Consider the following 15114-nt stretch of genomic DNA (forward strand, 5'->3'; position numbering starts at 1 on the left):
GCGGCACCCGCTCCCCAGGGGAGCCGAGGGTCCCCCCACCCGGCCCACAGCCCCCCCCCAGGAGCCATTACCTTGGGGACCTCGCCCCGGGGGCCGGGGGGCAGCCGCAGCACCCAGAAATTCCTGTTCTTCAGCAGGTTCTCCACATTCTCCAGGCGCCGCTGGAGCAGCCCGTACTCCTGGATGAGGGTGCCCAGCACAGCCCATTTGCTCTCCAGCTGGTTCCCAAACTCCATGGTCGTCTTCTCGCAGTCCAGAAGCTTCTTCTCAGCCGTGCCGGACCGACCCTCCAGGCTGAGCAGGCGGGTGGCGAGGAGGTCGATCTTCCTCTCCATCGCCTGCACCGTGGCCACCACGGTCCAGAGCGAGGCCTCGGCGGAGTGGAGCTGCGCCTCCCGCACGTGCGCCCGTTCCGGCAGCAGCGGTGGCTGCAGCGGCATCAGGTGGGGGGCCTCCACGTTCCACTCCTGCACCTGGGCCGTGGGAAGGGTGCGGGTGGGAGGGGGCCCACGGTCACCCCCACCCTGGGTCGTGCCCAGAGCCCCTGGCCCTGCAGCAGGCACCGCTCCCCCTCCGTTTTGGGGGCTTTTGGCCGCCAGTGCCCACCACCACCACCAGCACCGTGCCGAGGAACCCCCCCGCATGTGATGCCCACCGCCACCCTCGCCCTGCCTGCCCAGGCTGTGGGAAGGGCCCTCCCTACCCCGGGCACCTTTGGGGTCCTGCCTGACAGCCGCCGCTATGCCCACCCCCTGCTAACGACTCGGCTGGACAGGATTTGGCCCCCGGAGCGGTCGGTGCTGCCCAGGCAAGGAAGGAGCTGCTGGGGCCCGCTCCGAGTTCCAGGAGGGGACAGGGCAGACAGATGCAGCAGGCCTGAGGGGACGGCGAGGGGCAGGCGAGGCGGTGGGCAGGATGCATCCCGCTCAGCCGGTGGGTTGGGGAGGCATTTCGGTGCAGCCGTGGGGTCAGCGGCCGGTCACTGTCCCCGTGGGACACCGGCCAGCGCCAAGCAGGTCACCCTGCTGTGCGGGCAGCTGCCAGACCCGCAGGGCAGCGACCCCCCACCCTGGCACCCCATACCCCCACCCCTTGCGGGGGCTTCCCCGGGGCCTGCCCAGGCAGGGAACCCCCGAACCGGGAGGAGGATGGGGACGGGTGGGCAGGGAGCAGCCGGGGGTGGGGGGGGCACGGGGCAGCCCGGGGACATCCCGGGGACACACGGGCATCCCCGGTCGGAGGCGCCGCGGGCATCCCGGGGCTGGAGCCTGCACGGAGCATCCCGGGAGCACGGGGACATCCCGGGTCGGAAAGCGCCCGGGGACATCCCGGGGGCATCCCGGGTCAGCGGTGCCCAGCCGCCGTCCGGGGGACACGGGGGGACGTCCCGGGGGCACCGGGGGCATCCCGGGTCGGGCCCCCGCGGGCAGCCCGGGGGTGGAGGGGCGCAGGGGGTCGCCGGGGGTCCCCGGGCTGGGGGGTGCCGGGGGTGGGCGGGGGGGGTGGGGGGGGTTGGGTCCCGGCCGGGGCGCCCGGGCCGGACCGGGGCGGCGGCGGGGCGTCTCCGCCTCCGGTGCCGGTGCCGGTGGCGGTGCTCCCCCCCCCGGGCCGCGCTTACCTGGGCGGGCGCCCATTCGGCCATGGCCCCGCGGTGCTGGGCCGGGCCCCGGCGGCTGGGGCCGGGCCGCGGCGGGGAGAGCGCGGAGCGGAGCGGGGCCGCGCTACCGCCCGCCGCCGCGCCGGGGCCGGGGCCGGTACCGGGGCCGGGGCCGGGACCGCTGTCGGTGCCTGCGCGCTGCGGGCCGGGCCCCGCCGCCCCGCCGAGGAGCCAGGGGCAGCCGGGGAATTGCATCCGCCTCCTCCGGGCTTCGCGGCGGCGGGCGGGGGGGAGCGGCGCCGAGCGCGGAGCACTGCCGCCTACCGGCACCGGCAGCCCCGGCCGCCCCGCCACCGGCACCGGCACCGAGCCCCAGCACCGGTATCGGCATCGGTACCAGTATCAGCTCCGCATCAGCATCGGGACCGGTATCAGCGTCGGCACCGGTATCGGCATCGGCACCGGTGTCGGCACCGGTATGGGCATCGGCACCAGCGCCGAGCCCGGGCACCGACGCTGGTGCCGACGCCGGCATCAACATCGGCACCGGCATCACCGCTGGTACCGGCACCAAGCCCCGGCACCAGCATCGGCCCCGGCTCCAGTATCAGCGCCAGCCCCGAGCCCAGTGGGTGCCCCCAGGCCAAAGCCCCCGCTCAGTCGGGCATCCCATCCCTGCCGGCACCCCGGGGTCTCAGCCCCACAGGTGGCAGGTTGGGGCTGGGGAAGGGGGTGTCTCTCCCCCTCGCCCAGGCTGTGCTGCTGGGACCCCCCTTCTCCCTCCAGCAAACACCCGGTGGTACCAGAGGTCCGTGAACCCAGGGCCATGGGGTGAGCACCCCGGCCACCCACACTGGGACCCCCATCCCAGCCAGAGGTGGAGAGGGGACTCACGTGTGGGGATGCACTCGGTTTGGGGGGACCCCAGGTTTGGGGACCCCCCATGCCCTCACCTCAACCCTGGGACACTTTGGTCTAACAGCACCAGGGCCTGGTGCTGGTGGGAGACCAGGGAAAAGCATTATGGTCCTGCTGTCACGGAAACCTCCCGGGAAAAGCTTCTCCGGCAGCTGGGTGCCCCATGGTCCGTACGGGTGGGCCATGGTGGGGGGGTCCCCTCTGCAGGACATGGACTGGGACAGCCCCAGCCTCCGCGCAGAGAGGGCAGTGGGACAAGAAGGGTTAACGGACCGAGCAGGCATCACAGGAGCCCGAGCAGCCATTTCGCTTGAGGTTGTGACCCCTCCTTCATCCCTTCCAGCGCTGCGTCCCCCAGCTGGGACACCCTCATCCCCCCAAAACACACCGTGCCCCTGCCCCATGGCCCAGCGCCCTGGGGGCTCCCACAGCCGCAGCCCTCCCGGCACCCAGGTTCCCAGCTGGGGCAGCTGGCACCCACCGGTGCCTGGGGCAGGAGGAGGGCTCTCCGGCTCCTGCCCTGGGCTGGGGGATGAGGGTGTCCCCTGGGACCGGGGGTCCAGACTCACCCCAAGGTGTGAGCTGTTGGGCAGCTGGTGATGCTCCATGGGGGCCGGGGAGCTCCCAAAGTTGGGGGATGCAGGACAGGGACCCCAAAGGGAACCTCTGAAAGCAGCTTTAGGGGAGCTCGTTCTCTCTGTGCAATTAAGGGGAGGAGGTGGGAAATGATGGTCTTTGACAAACTAAAAAAAAACCAAACCAGCTCAGGTGTGCAGAGCTGCCACCCATCCAGCACTGCCCTCTCCACCCCGGTCCCAAAGGCACCGGGATTCACCTGCATCCCCTCGCCTGGCCCTCGGTACGCAGCACCTCTGGCACAGCTGCCGGCGACCAGGAGGGCTCCAGGGGACAGCGTTTGGCAATGGGGACCAGCAGACAGCCACGGCAGAGTCACGGAAGCCCCATTTCTTTGGGAAACCAGCAAATAATGGCAGTTTACTGTTTGGTGGTTTGTTTTTTTTTTATCTCCCCACCATCCCTTCACACCCAGCAGCTCCGGGTGGGAAGGAACCAGCTCCTGCCGAAGGGCATGGCTGTCCCTGCCGGGTGGGGACGGGAACCGGCTGCTCTCCCACCTTCTCACCAGCTCCGGGCAGCAGGTCCTTGTTCATGGGGAGCGGGCACACATCGGGGCTGGTGATGAATGATGCAAAACTGATGCCTTGATGTACAGGAGACAACAGGGACCCATGAGGTCACCATTGCCGGCAGCAGTTTCGGACACCTGGCAGCTACCAAACCAAGATCCTTTGGCTGTATGCAGCAGAGTAAAATGGAACCCACCAAAATCTGTGTCTCCGTAAAACCTGCTTCAGGCCGTTCAGCGTTGGTGACCCTCGGAGACCAGGGTATGAAACCAAGTCCTTTTGGTGATGGGTGAGAGGAAGGACCCGCTGTGTCCCTCTCTGCTCGCAGCAGGTTTGTGTCTCTTGCATCTGCTCCGAGTTTCCCCTGCTGTGTTTAAGGACACCCACCAGGTAAGGCAAAAAGGCTCCCTGGACCCCACAGAAGGACGGTGCAGGGGGGCTGGGGCACCCAGCACCCCTTGCCAGGGCAGTGATCCCCTCATTGTAGCCTCTCCTCCCGCAAGACCTCTCGCTGGCACATGGTTTTGGTGAGATTTGAGGTTACAGTTGCTCCTGCACTGTATAAAACTGCAGGTTAAATCAAGAGCCAGGCAGCAGCAGGCAGCGCTGCCTGCGATGGTTCACCCAGGCCAGAGAATCCCTGTGCCCAGAGCCGGTGCTCATCTGCTGCTGGAGTGGACCGAGAGTTCCTGTGCTGGGGACACTGGGAAGCAATGTAAAATACCTGCTGGGGCCTGGGGGTTTCTCTTTCTCAGCTGGTGTCAGCTCAGGCGGTGTTTGCTTGTTTTATCCCTGAGATTTTTCAAATGTCTCTTACCACACAGGTAATATTTTCCTAGGAATGCCAAGCCCCCCTGGGGGAAGCTTTGATCACCCAGGACAGCATTTGCTCAAGACCCTGCTCTTTGCAGGGAACTAAAAGCATGGTGCGATGCAGCGGCTTTGCCCCTTCAGGAGGAGCGAAGGGTGCTGGAGCGAGGAGTATCCCGCGGGATCCAGACATCGGGCAACAGAGGAATCATTCCCCCCTGCATGGACCGAGCTGCAGTCTGGCCCAGGAGAATGCATCCTCTCCTGCCGGGGCTCTGAGGGCTGAGAACGGTGCAGCACGCCTGGGCTGTGATGCCACGTTCCACGCCAGAGCGTGCCGAGCGTCTCCAGGATTGGGTGAGTTTTGCTCGTTTCGGGGTTGACAACTGGAGAGCTGCCTGCTTGCCACCACAGACCTGGGGCTCCCTCAAGGTGGACACTGCACCTGCACAGCCTGTACGTGCCGCCGCTCGCTCCCCGCATCCTCTCCTCCACGTCCCTCCGCGGGCACCTGGAAGGTCCCACAAGGACCCAACTCCACAAGACCAGTGGCAGCAGGTCAGGTCCAAGATCAAGCTGGGCTCAGCCCTGGCCCAGGAGCAGCTCAGGCTTCACCTCGGAAGGGCCTAAGACCGCACCGAGGGTGCGGGACTGATGTTGAAGCCCCTCCACCACCCTGCAGCTCAGGGGCATCCCGAGCCAGACGTGGCATCTCTGTATTTAAGAGTTTCTACCTTTTTTTTCCTTTTGGGAATTTATCCGGCCGATTCTGAACTGGCGTAAAGTCCCTGCACCTGCAGCATCTTGCTGCACAGATGTCACCAGCATAACTAACCGCTGCTTAAAGAACCACCGCTTTCCCTTTGCTTTCAACCCAACTGCTTACTGGTTTCACTTGATGTCTCCCCAGCAACCTCTGTGAAACCATTTCCAGTTCTGCTTCCAAACTGGGGCAATGGGAAGTGCCTGGGGTATGCAAGGTGTGGGCACAGCCTGGATCCGCTTGGGATGGGATGGGATATGACAAAAAGGAGAAAAGGAGGAAAGGAAAGGAGGAAAGGAAAGGAGAAGACAAGAAAAATTATGCATCATAAACATGATAAGGCCAAACCCATGCAAAAGCAGATGGAGTTTTCTGGGAAAGGGCTTCTTTTTTTTGATTGCTTTTACTAAAAAGCCACCTCAAGAAGGGAAGACAATCTCCCTTGCTTGTACAAGACCTCAGTTGCTGTAGTTTTGTGTTTATTTGCATCATGGCAGCACCGGCAGCTCACAAGGCACCAATCAAACATGCAAGACGAGACCCTTCATCTGAAGGATGAGAGAGACAAGTACAGAGAAACTTTAAAAAGAAATAATCTTTTATCAACATTAATCATGAAATGCCAGACCTCTCAATTTGCAAATTGCAGAGAACAGAATGGGAGAGGACACTTCAGATGGCAATCCATAAAGTCTAATTAAAAGAGAAAGGGCAGAAAAGCCTCACATGCCACATCCTGACCTTGTTTCTACCGCTTAGAGAACGTAGGGGCTCTTAAAACTAAAAATGCTTTATTCTCAGACATGTTTCTGTTACCGCTGCTCCTGACAAGGTGGTACATGGCAGGGCGAGTTTAACATTTGCAGATTAAACATGACCTAAAGCTTTTTAAAAAGAAATAAATAAATGTGTTGGAAATTCTCTTTAAAGAAAACCCATCTTGCTAAAGATCTGGCTTTTTTCCTCTGCACAAACCAAAGATTTTATGCAGTTGTTTGTATTTCCCAATGCGGGAACATTATTTCTCAAGGCAAGCACACGGATTCTCAGCTTAGGTATCTTACTAAATAACATTGTCCATGAAAAACTCTTACTCTCCCTGCACAAAAGAATTGAATTTCCTAGAGAGGAATTCAGAGAATCTCACAATTCCCATGCGTGTTCCTGGGAAAAGACTTGGGCAAGGAATGGCCAGTTGCTACAACCCTTCTACTTGTTACCCACCTCAACGTCCCAAGTACCCCAGCAGATACCAAGTGACAGTTACCCAATTTTTACCTCACTTTAGTCACGTTTCTCCTGTTCTCCCCTACCCTGAGCTTTGGACTGGAATAACTGTTTTATCTCGCCGTGATTTCTGATGCTTACCTTATGCTACTTTTTTTTTTTTTTTTTTCTTTTCTTTTTAAATTTAAGCAGCACATTCATCGTGCAGGTTATTTAGGTACGGTGACAAGGGGGACAATGCTGCATCAGAATACAAGATACCTGATGAGATGCCCTGCCCAGTAAAAGGGGACCCACAGGAAGGCATCATACCTCTCAGGTCTTCTTGAAAACGGGCTGCTTTGCTCTACAGTGAATTGCTCCTTGGATATAGAAGGAACAGAAATGCCCCCGGTAACCTCTGTGCATTAATGTTTCACGTCCCTTACCATCAGGCATAAATCTTTAATGTTTTACGTTTTAGTGTTATTTTTCCATGGAGACTGGAAACACAATGTTTAAATACAGCTTCAGAAATAACTATTTTTGAACTTTATAACAGTGTAACAGCAACATGTAGAAGGAACAATTACTCTCGTGCATAAACTATTTGTTTAATCATTCTGGGCTAAGCCGAGGCTCAATCAAGGCAAAATTCCTACCAGCATTAGTGGAACAGGAAGGAGGGTCTATATTAAAACCAAAACCAACAAAGCTTATCTTTTTTTTAAGCTGGATTAACATCTCCGCACTCTTTAAGCAGAGAACACCTCACCAAGCCGGTGCAGTGAGATGCTGTAAGAAGTTGCATTTCTTCCCGCATATGCTCCGAGTTTCAGGTGAGAGGGTCAGGATGTTGGGAGAAATCCACCTGCCACACCAGAGCCCTTCTGCTTACAGACAAAAGAAAACTGATGCAAAAGTTTTCACCAAATCATAGATACAGCATCTCTTCTCGGTTCTTCTGTCACTTATTTCTCAGGACACAAGTCATTTCAATAGGGTCTGACTCTGGATTTCCCCTGCACATCTGAACTTTTACTGTAAAAACAGGACCACTGAATATGCATTACAGCAATCACAACTCCTGTAGCTGTTCACCCTCACCATGCCCACTGCTAACCTGAGGAGCTAGCCCTTCAATGCTTCTCACATGGGAGACACCTAGTTTTATTACTGAACCACTTCCAACATTTTTGCTTAATTTTGTTGTTTACGCTTCGCTCAGCATTTTCAGCAAGTGAAACGCTACACACTGTCGTCATTTTGGGTAGCTACACTGCCTGCGTGGCTTTCCATCTCTAAGTCCATTTAAACGCCTAAACAAGGTGATTATTTGTGTTTCAGTGCAAACAAAATCTCAGATTTAAGCAACCGCTGCTGCCTGGTCGGATGCTCCTTAGCTCTGTGCTTGCAAGTGGGGGAAGGAGGCAGAGCTTCCTACGCGAGGTCTTTCATCCAAGATTTACTTTCAGCAGCTCCTGAATGAACTACTGCAGACGTGTGACCACACGCCAGACTCAGCCCTGCTATTCAAGTGTTCTTCGACTGTTTCATAGAGGAAACTGCAGTTTTGGTAGGATGGTGTTTTACAGGATTTGCTCCACAAGGAATCACCTTGCTCCAAAGAATCCTCATTCAGGAGCACACAGCATACTTGTGACCACTAAGGCGTTAAGCTGCATGGGAGAAGAATAAAACAAAAGCTGTCCCCAGGGCAATTATGAGAAAGAAATAATGAGAAGCCAGGGATAAAAGAGTTTTCTGGACATTACTGCCATATTTGGGACAGGCAGGGATCCCTTGGGGCCAAGTGTATTCCCCCAATCCCTTTCAGAATTTATCAAACTCCACCATGGCACCAGCTTTTTCTTGCTCTACTTCTCCTCCCAGGAAGCTGAGGACATTGACTTCACTCACGGGCTCACTGAAAAGGAGGTGCTTGAACGGGAGGCAACACAATTTTTTTAATCTTTGCACTCAACTGGAATAAGCAAAAACGCTGAGTATCACCAGCCTGTGGAGAGAAGATGCGTGATCTATAAATGCTGTCTATGCAGGACTCCCCTCCTGTCTGCTGATCTTGTCCCTGCAGCTGAAGCCACTGCTTTCTTTTTAGCTTATAATGTTACCTATACCTTGCACGTATGTTAAGAATACACCCAAGCTCTTTTTCAGAGTCTCAGAAATTAAACCTCCAGTAAGTAGATGTTTGAGGCAACTGATTCTGGTCATTATTTCTATGTGACAGCACTTTCACTGCCACCACTGCTGTCCTATGACTGTAACTGCTGAACTAACTTTTTTTTGTTGCTATTTTTACATCAAACCCAACCATTTACCTTAACCTACGCTCTTAGAAGCTCCATTTCCTGCTTATAGCTCTGTGGACAATCCTGTTCTGATCATTACATTTCCTCAGTTTTCTCATACCTGAAGAACTTCCAGCATTTTTCTGCATTAATACAGACATTCTCTAGCATGTGCTGTCCGGTGTGCCAGAAGAGTTTTTTAATAATGCTTTTCGTACAGTCAGCACTGCTCTATAAAACTCCTCCTCCCAGATATGAATCATCTAGCCTCTAATTAAACTCAGGTCCTAATCAATGACTGTTAGGCTGGCACCAACCAGATGCCTTTCATGCCTGAATTTGATTCAGTTTAGTAAAACTGTCTTATCCTAAAGCTTCTCCTATAATCAATATATGACTGTAAGCCATCATCTCCGGATGGACAGGGATTTTTTGATAACTGAATGGAAAAATCTATCCCAGGAATGCTTTTGGCACACCGATTACATGTATATGTTATGAGTTCGCAAGTGATTAGTGAGTCTTGGTTTCTCCATAAAACTTTTTTCACATTCTGTACACTTGTAAGGCCTCTCCCCTGTGTGAGTTCTCTGGTGGCGAATCAAGTCCGCATGGCGACCAAAGTTTCTACCGCAGTCTGTGCAGATGTATGATGATACCTGATTCTTTTTAGTGTGAATTTGCTTATGTTTTAGAAGTCCAATTTTCAATTTAAAAGTCTTCTGACACTCTGTACACAGATACAGCCTTTCTCCTGTATGGGTTTGCTGATAAAAAAAAATCTCTTTGAATTCGTTAGGTTCTCCCTCCTCAAAAGAGCTTTTACCTCTTCTGTTTCCTGTTGGATTTGCCTGATGTGTTGCTGAATTCTGAGGACTCTCAGATGTTACCCCCTTGTCCGAAATTTGGCAAGTCAGGTCTCGGGATCCTCCTGAGAATGATCCATGCAGTTCTGTATTTTCTGTACTCTTTGTGTGACTCTGCAACTCGGATCTGATCACAGTACCACCACAGCCTGAAACAGAAAGATTCCAAACATTCCCATTACTGACGTGGTACAACATAAACCTCCAAAGAAAAACAATTCCTGATTCACCATGGTTACATCCGTACAAAGAAAAGGTTTTGGGTAAAAAAGCAGGGGTGCACTAGAATACCCCCTCCCTCTAATCCTACAAGCCCATGCAGTTTCAATGTGTTGCCAGTTTAATTTCTGATGAGTCTCAGGCCACCACACACCTGCGCCAAGACTTGCAGGAATCGCTTTTTCCTCAAAATCCTGCTGATCCTTGACATGCAGCACTTCTTTTGGCTGGATATTGCTTTTGGGAACAGCACAGTCTGCACAAGGAACTGAACATGGAAATGATGGTTATTATTTTCCTCAGATTTTTTTCCCATTATTACAAAGATATTTCCTAACCTACTTAGGCAGACAAAGGATATGTTGCAGAAAGACCAGTCCTGAAGATAGCTTTTTGTCAGCCTGTTCACTTTAAGTCTCTGAGCCTTGTAGTTCACTTATGCCCTTGTTTTGTAAGATGACTCATTTTTGTTAATTTACATGAAGAATACTGCCTTTTGCTTTCTCAAAGAACAACATTTTTCTAGTTGTTCCTAGAACTATAAGAAAAGACTTTGTGATGCTGTTTTCTAGCAAATACCTGCATAACCCACTGTCTAAAAGCACGTCTCTTTTACTCCGGGGAAAGGTCTGATGAGGAGGTGACAGCAAATGCAGCTGCTCTGGCATCTAGAGACGGTGGCTGCAAAGCAGGCAAGCAATATTTGTCTTCCAATTTTTTTAAATATTCCAGAAATTATATCCAAAAGGTTGAAAAGTTAAATGTTCAAAAGTGGAAGGTCTCGAATTGATTGCAGCCTAATTCAGCCGTCTGATGCTGTATGTTATGATTCAGTCCTGACTGGCTTTCTGATACATGAACTTATTTTCCCCCAGCTAATCCCTCCTCATGCAATGCACAGCACATACTTTTTTAACAGATCAGAGCTGTACAAAAAATAGAGGCAGCTGTCTGCAGACTCTAGCTTTTCTACTGTAAAAAAAATAGAAGACATGTAAAGAATAAAAAAAAAGTGGAATTACATTGCCTCATTATTTCTTTTAATTTCAAATTTGAAAGTGATCAGTAGCAACAGAATGAGGTTAGGCTAAATCAGCGTTTCTTAAACAGAACTGCAGAGTGTCAGAAAGCACAAACTAGAGTATGTGACAACTGAGGCTCCTGGGGTTCACAGCGCTTCTGTTCCTCCAGTCCAGAGGACAAGTAAAGGCACTTTTAGCCCCTAATTGCCATAGGTTCTTCTTCTATTAATCCAAGGAATCACCTGAAAGCCAAGGAGCCAGTGGAAGCTCTTACCTTCACATTAAAAAAAACCCACAAACCAACAAAAAAAACTTCAAACAAATGTGTAGTTGGGCACTTAAAACCAACCAGCAAGACTTAATTTTCCAGTGCATCATTTCTGTTATTTAACATTTCTGCATCAAAATAGTTCAACACTCTTTACTGAATCACAAAAACAACACACACATCAGGATTTGGGGATAATGAAAATACTCACAACTAGAATCCTAGAACAGTTTGGGCTGGAAGGGACCTTAAGGATCACCTAGTTCCAACGCCCCTGCCATGGGCAGAGACACCTTCCACTAGACCAGGTTGCTCAAAGCCCCATCCAACCTGGCCTTGAACACCTCCAACGATGGGGCATTCACAACTTCTCTGGGCAACCTGCTCCAGTATCAAACTTAACTATAATTAAGAAGTCCACAGGATTCACGATACCATACATCACTGCAGCTCCTTAGCCTGTGCATCTAAACCTTTTGCACCCTCCTTTGTTCTTGTTTTAGTTAGCACATGCATTACTGGGGCACCGTCAGAGATCCTAAACCCCCCTGTCAGGCAGAGCCTTTCACTCTCCATTATTCTACCCGTATCATGCAGACAAGGTATCACCTACACGCACAGCTTGAATATCTGACATCAACAGAGCGCAGGGAGGCAGCAGCGTTGAAGCTTTAGAGAAGTGACTGTCCTTCAGTCTTTAAAGGAAAGATTGTGGAGCTTATCGTCTCTCACAAAGATTCAGACGTATCTAAAGATTAATCCACTAGAAATCAAGGGATTTGGGGTGTGACTGTTATAGAAGTGCCAGGCCAGAAACAGCACAGATCTGTTAGCCTTCAGTGAGAAAGGGAAAACTAACCTTTACCCAATGTGGTTAAAGATTCATAATTCTCCTTTATCACTTTCTTGTAAAGTTCTTTCTGCCAGTCTTCCAAGTCCTTCCCCTCCCGCGCTGCAGCATTATCAAATGTCCCAGGGACCTAAAACAAAGTGTTCAATAGTCAGCACCACTGGAGAGTCGTACATCCTCGAAAGTCCTCTTTTTCAAACAGTGTTAAACAAGCAGTCACCGGCCAACTGTTTCTAGCAATGTCCATGTTACATACAACCAGCGTACTAAGGACTTTGTATATAAATCTTCTACTGTATGTAGCTCAGAATGAGTAAAATTACTTAAAAATTATGTGACTCAACTGAAACAATGACTTTTTAGAACAACTGAGTCAAAAATCAGAGCGGTAAAAGAAATCTGTGGTCACCATCGATACCCAGCCCCATCAAGGAATTTGGCTCTTCCTTTCACTGAAAACCAGAAAATACTCTGGAGTGCACTTTAAATAAGCCCTGAGGCAGTGCCACAGTCTGTCAGATCTGGCTGTGAGAGTTCTTCCCTAATAATAAAAGTTAACACAAACAAAAAGTCAAGCCCTACAAATACTGAGAGATAAATGCTGCATTTTTTGCAATGTATATGTCCATACTTTGTATCTGTACTTTATATCTACAGAGTACCATGTTTGTACGTGCTTGCCTTTGAATATGTTTTAATTTGCCTTGCAATCTAATGCACATCTCACTGGTTCAGACATTTTGCAGCTTGCATCATGTATAAAATCAATTGTACAAATCTGCTGCCAAGAGAAATAATTAAGTTTCATTAATTTGTCACTAGATGGGATCACAATCCAAATTAATACACAGGGGGGAACGCTGAGCAGAAGTTAAGCCTTTGTCTCAGCCCCAAACACCCACGCCATGGGCACTGTGCCACCAACAAATCATCTCAGTGACTCTGAAGGAAATTTTTCCAAGCATGAGGACTGTCATGTACAAATACAGGTCTGCAGGGAGTGAATCCATTTTACAGCATGAAGGGGGACTGCATTTCCAACAAACAGATTTTCTCCCTAACATTTAGGCACAAAATTGGAATTCAAGCACAAAGAGCACCAAAATGCCTTTATTTCCCCAGTCACCAACCTCCCAATGCCACCTCCACACTCTGCAATGTCAGAGAGAAAAACGAAACCCGCTGTGTCACTGGCAACATTTTACTGCCATGTAGTATGTTTCACCTACTGCTGCTTCCTTGAAGTGCTTTACATGCAAATGTTCCTTTAATTTAAGGGAAGTAAATACAATAGTAAACATCTTAATTACCCTCGAGTGCTCAGGGTTCCGGATTCGTTTTCGAGTTTTATTATTTATCCCGCCACAGAAACTTCGGGGTGTGCCAACGAGCCAGTTTCCATCTTCCCCCAAAATGAATTTTTTGGGAACAGCTTCTTTCAGCAGACGTCTGTTTTTTCTAATTTTTAAGGGGTCAATTTCAAAAGAACTGTCCTCAAAATGCTTCGAACACAGTCGCTGATGCTTGGACGGTGTTCCCATGTCCCGGCCCATGTTCTGGATCCACTGCTTCAAGAGAGGTTTATTTTGTAAAGGAAAGCCATAGAAAGTAACGGTACTGTTCTTGTACACCCCGCTGGTGGCATTTTGGCAGTTCAGTGCCGAGCAATAAACCATCGTAAAATGGGAAGCAGGAACAAATCAAGAAAAAATGTGCCAGGAGGAGGGTTTAAAGAGTTTCTAATCAACTTTAGTATTAAACGGGCCTAAACGTCTCAAGACAAAACATGTTTTTGAAAGACAGAGAGAGCTGAGGTCACGAAGAAGTGAAACACGGTGCTGAACTTCACTGCCAGAGACACAGAGCTCACCACAGCTGAAGTCTGCAGCACACGGAGTGGAGGAGCCAGGTGCCCCTTTCACAGCACGCGACTTCCCCGCTTCAAAGCGACAGCATACAATCTGGAAGGCAAAAATCTTTAAAATCAGCTTAATGGGCCATTACTATGCAAACTTACGTTTAAAGTAATTTCCGCTATATACACATATATATGCACTTCCTTAATTTGCGTATCTGTGAGGAATCCTCCCACGCTCCACAACAAAGCTTATTATACAGTTATTCAGAAGGCAGCAACAAAAGAGTGATAGCCAAATGACTTCCAGAAAATGAAGACTTGGGTTTATACGTGGGGTTTGAACAAGGACTCCCCCATTGTATTGGCCATGTGCTGGAGGAGGTGAGTCTCAGGGATGCCAGTTGGAGAGGAGATCCGTGGAGAGGCACATTGAAAAGAGGAGAAAACCACAAAGAGGCACTGCTAGAAAGGGATGGTGATAGCAATCGTCAGGGCACGCACCCGCAAAAAGAACCCAGGAAGAGAAAGGGCTCTGGAGAGCACACGGGGGAGGTTTCTGGAAACAACCATGACCCAGACCTAACGCTTGCAACCGCTCTCACCATCACACCGTGCTTTTGGGAATGTTTATGGTTCACGACCCATTCTGGTATCGAACGCAGGAGGAAATGGGGCACCTCTGCCCCAGGGCACTCTGCCAACGTGGAGACCTGCTGTGGACCCCACTCACTCCCCACTTCCACCCACCAGTGTCCGGCGGGGCAGGAGGAGGTCCTTACTTCCCCCAGGGCCGACCCCCGAGCTCTGTTAAGCTGACACTGGAGGAAAACCGGGCACCCCTCCCTTCACCCGAGAGCAGCGGCAGCCCTGCTGCCATCCCCTCCGCATCCCCCCAGTCCCTGCGCCTCACCCCCGCAGCCCTCAGCCGCGGGACCGCGGGGCGAGGCAGGACCCGGCCCCACGTCCCGTACGACGGGCCCCGGTGACCTGCACAGCCCGTTCCAGCGCCCGGGGAACCGCAGCGGGACACAGGCCTCTCCGGCGGCCCGGGGGACACCCCTGTCTCCCCGGGAGGCCCCGAGCCCCGCGGGACGGTCAAACCCACACCCCCCCCGCCCCCGGGGCCGCTCACCCACCACGCCGAGCCGCCATCTTCCTCCGTACTGCCCCACGCCCCGCCCCTTCGCCCGGGCAACAGCCAATCGGGCGGGGCACCGGCCGCCACGCGCCGCCAGCCCTGGGCGGGGCGGGCCGGACGATGTCCCCTCGCTATTGGG

At 52.3% G+C, this 15114-nt stretch overlaps 2 protein-coding genes across 9 annotated transcripts in view; both read right to left on the reverse strand.

Annotated features, from left to right (window-relative positions):
• The window catches only part of LOC104315965 (uncharacterized), a 42471-nt gene extending 40578 nt beyond the window's left edge, over positions 1-1893 (reverse strand). The window contains exons 1-2 of the mRNA XM_069799933.1: positions 1619-1893; positions 72-473 (exon numbers count right to left, since the gene is read on the reverse strand). Coding sequence (XP_069656034.1) covers positions 72-473; positions 1619-1852 — 636 coding nt within the window. The 5' untranslated portion in view covers positions 1853-1893. The remainder of the gene's footprint in view (positions 1-71; positions 474-1618) is intronic.
• Positions 1894-6870: 4977 nt separating this feature from the next.
• On the reverse strand, positions 6871-15017 carry LOC104322907 (zinc finger protein 436-like). Of its 8 annotated transcripts, none has more exons than XM_069778516.1 (5): positions 14974-15017; positions 13290-13940; positions 11989-12109; positions 9994-10107; positions 6871-9769 (listed from the first exon to the last, which is right to left on the reverse strand). In XM_069778516.1, the coding sequence occupies exons 2-5, from the start codon at positions 13653-13655 to the stop codon at positions 9237-9239; spliced, it is 1134 nt and encodes a 377-aa protein (XP_069634617.1). In that variant the 5' UTR covers positions 13656-13940; positions 14974-15017; the 3' UTR covers positions 6871-9236. The 8 variants fall into 8 exon arrangements, with proteins under 8 accessions (XP_069634617.1, XP_069634616.1, XP_069634615.1 ...); XM_069778515.1 differs by having other exon boundaries at positions 14970-15006; XM_069778514.1 differs by lacking the exon at positions 14974-15017 and adding an exon at positions 14748-14956.
• Between the last annotated feature and the right edge of the window lie 97 nt (positions 15018-15114).

Source organism: Haliaeetus albicilla, chromosome 2, assembly GCF_947461875.1.
Source record: "Haliaeetus albicilla chromosome 2, bHalAlb1.1, whole genome shotgun sequence".
Lineage (NCBI taxonomy): Eukaryota > Metazoa > Chordata > Aves > Accipitriformes > Accipitridae > Haliaeetus > Haliaeetus albicilla.

Bases quoted from the DNA above. Each gene is read 5' to 3' on its own strand.
- LOC104322907 (XM_069778516.1), bottom strand. From the start codon at position 13,655: ATGGTTTATTGCTCGGCACTGAACTGCCAAAATGCCACCAGCGGGGTG. The intron at 10,108-11,988 runs GTTAGTTTTCCC...TTCCATGTTCAG, and splicing joins TTTAACCACATTGGGTAAAG to TTCCTTGTGCAGACTGTGCT. The intron at 9,770-9,993 runs GTGTGTGGTGGC...TTTCTGTTTCAG, and splicing joins TCCTGCAAGTCTTGGCGCAG to GCTGTGGTGGTACTGTGATC.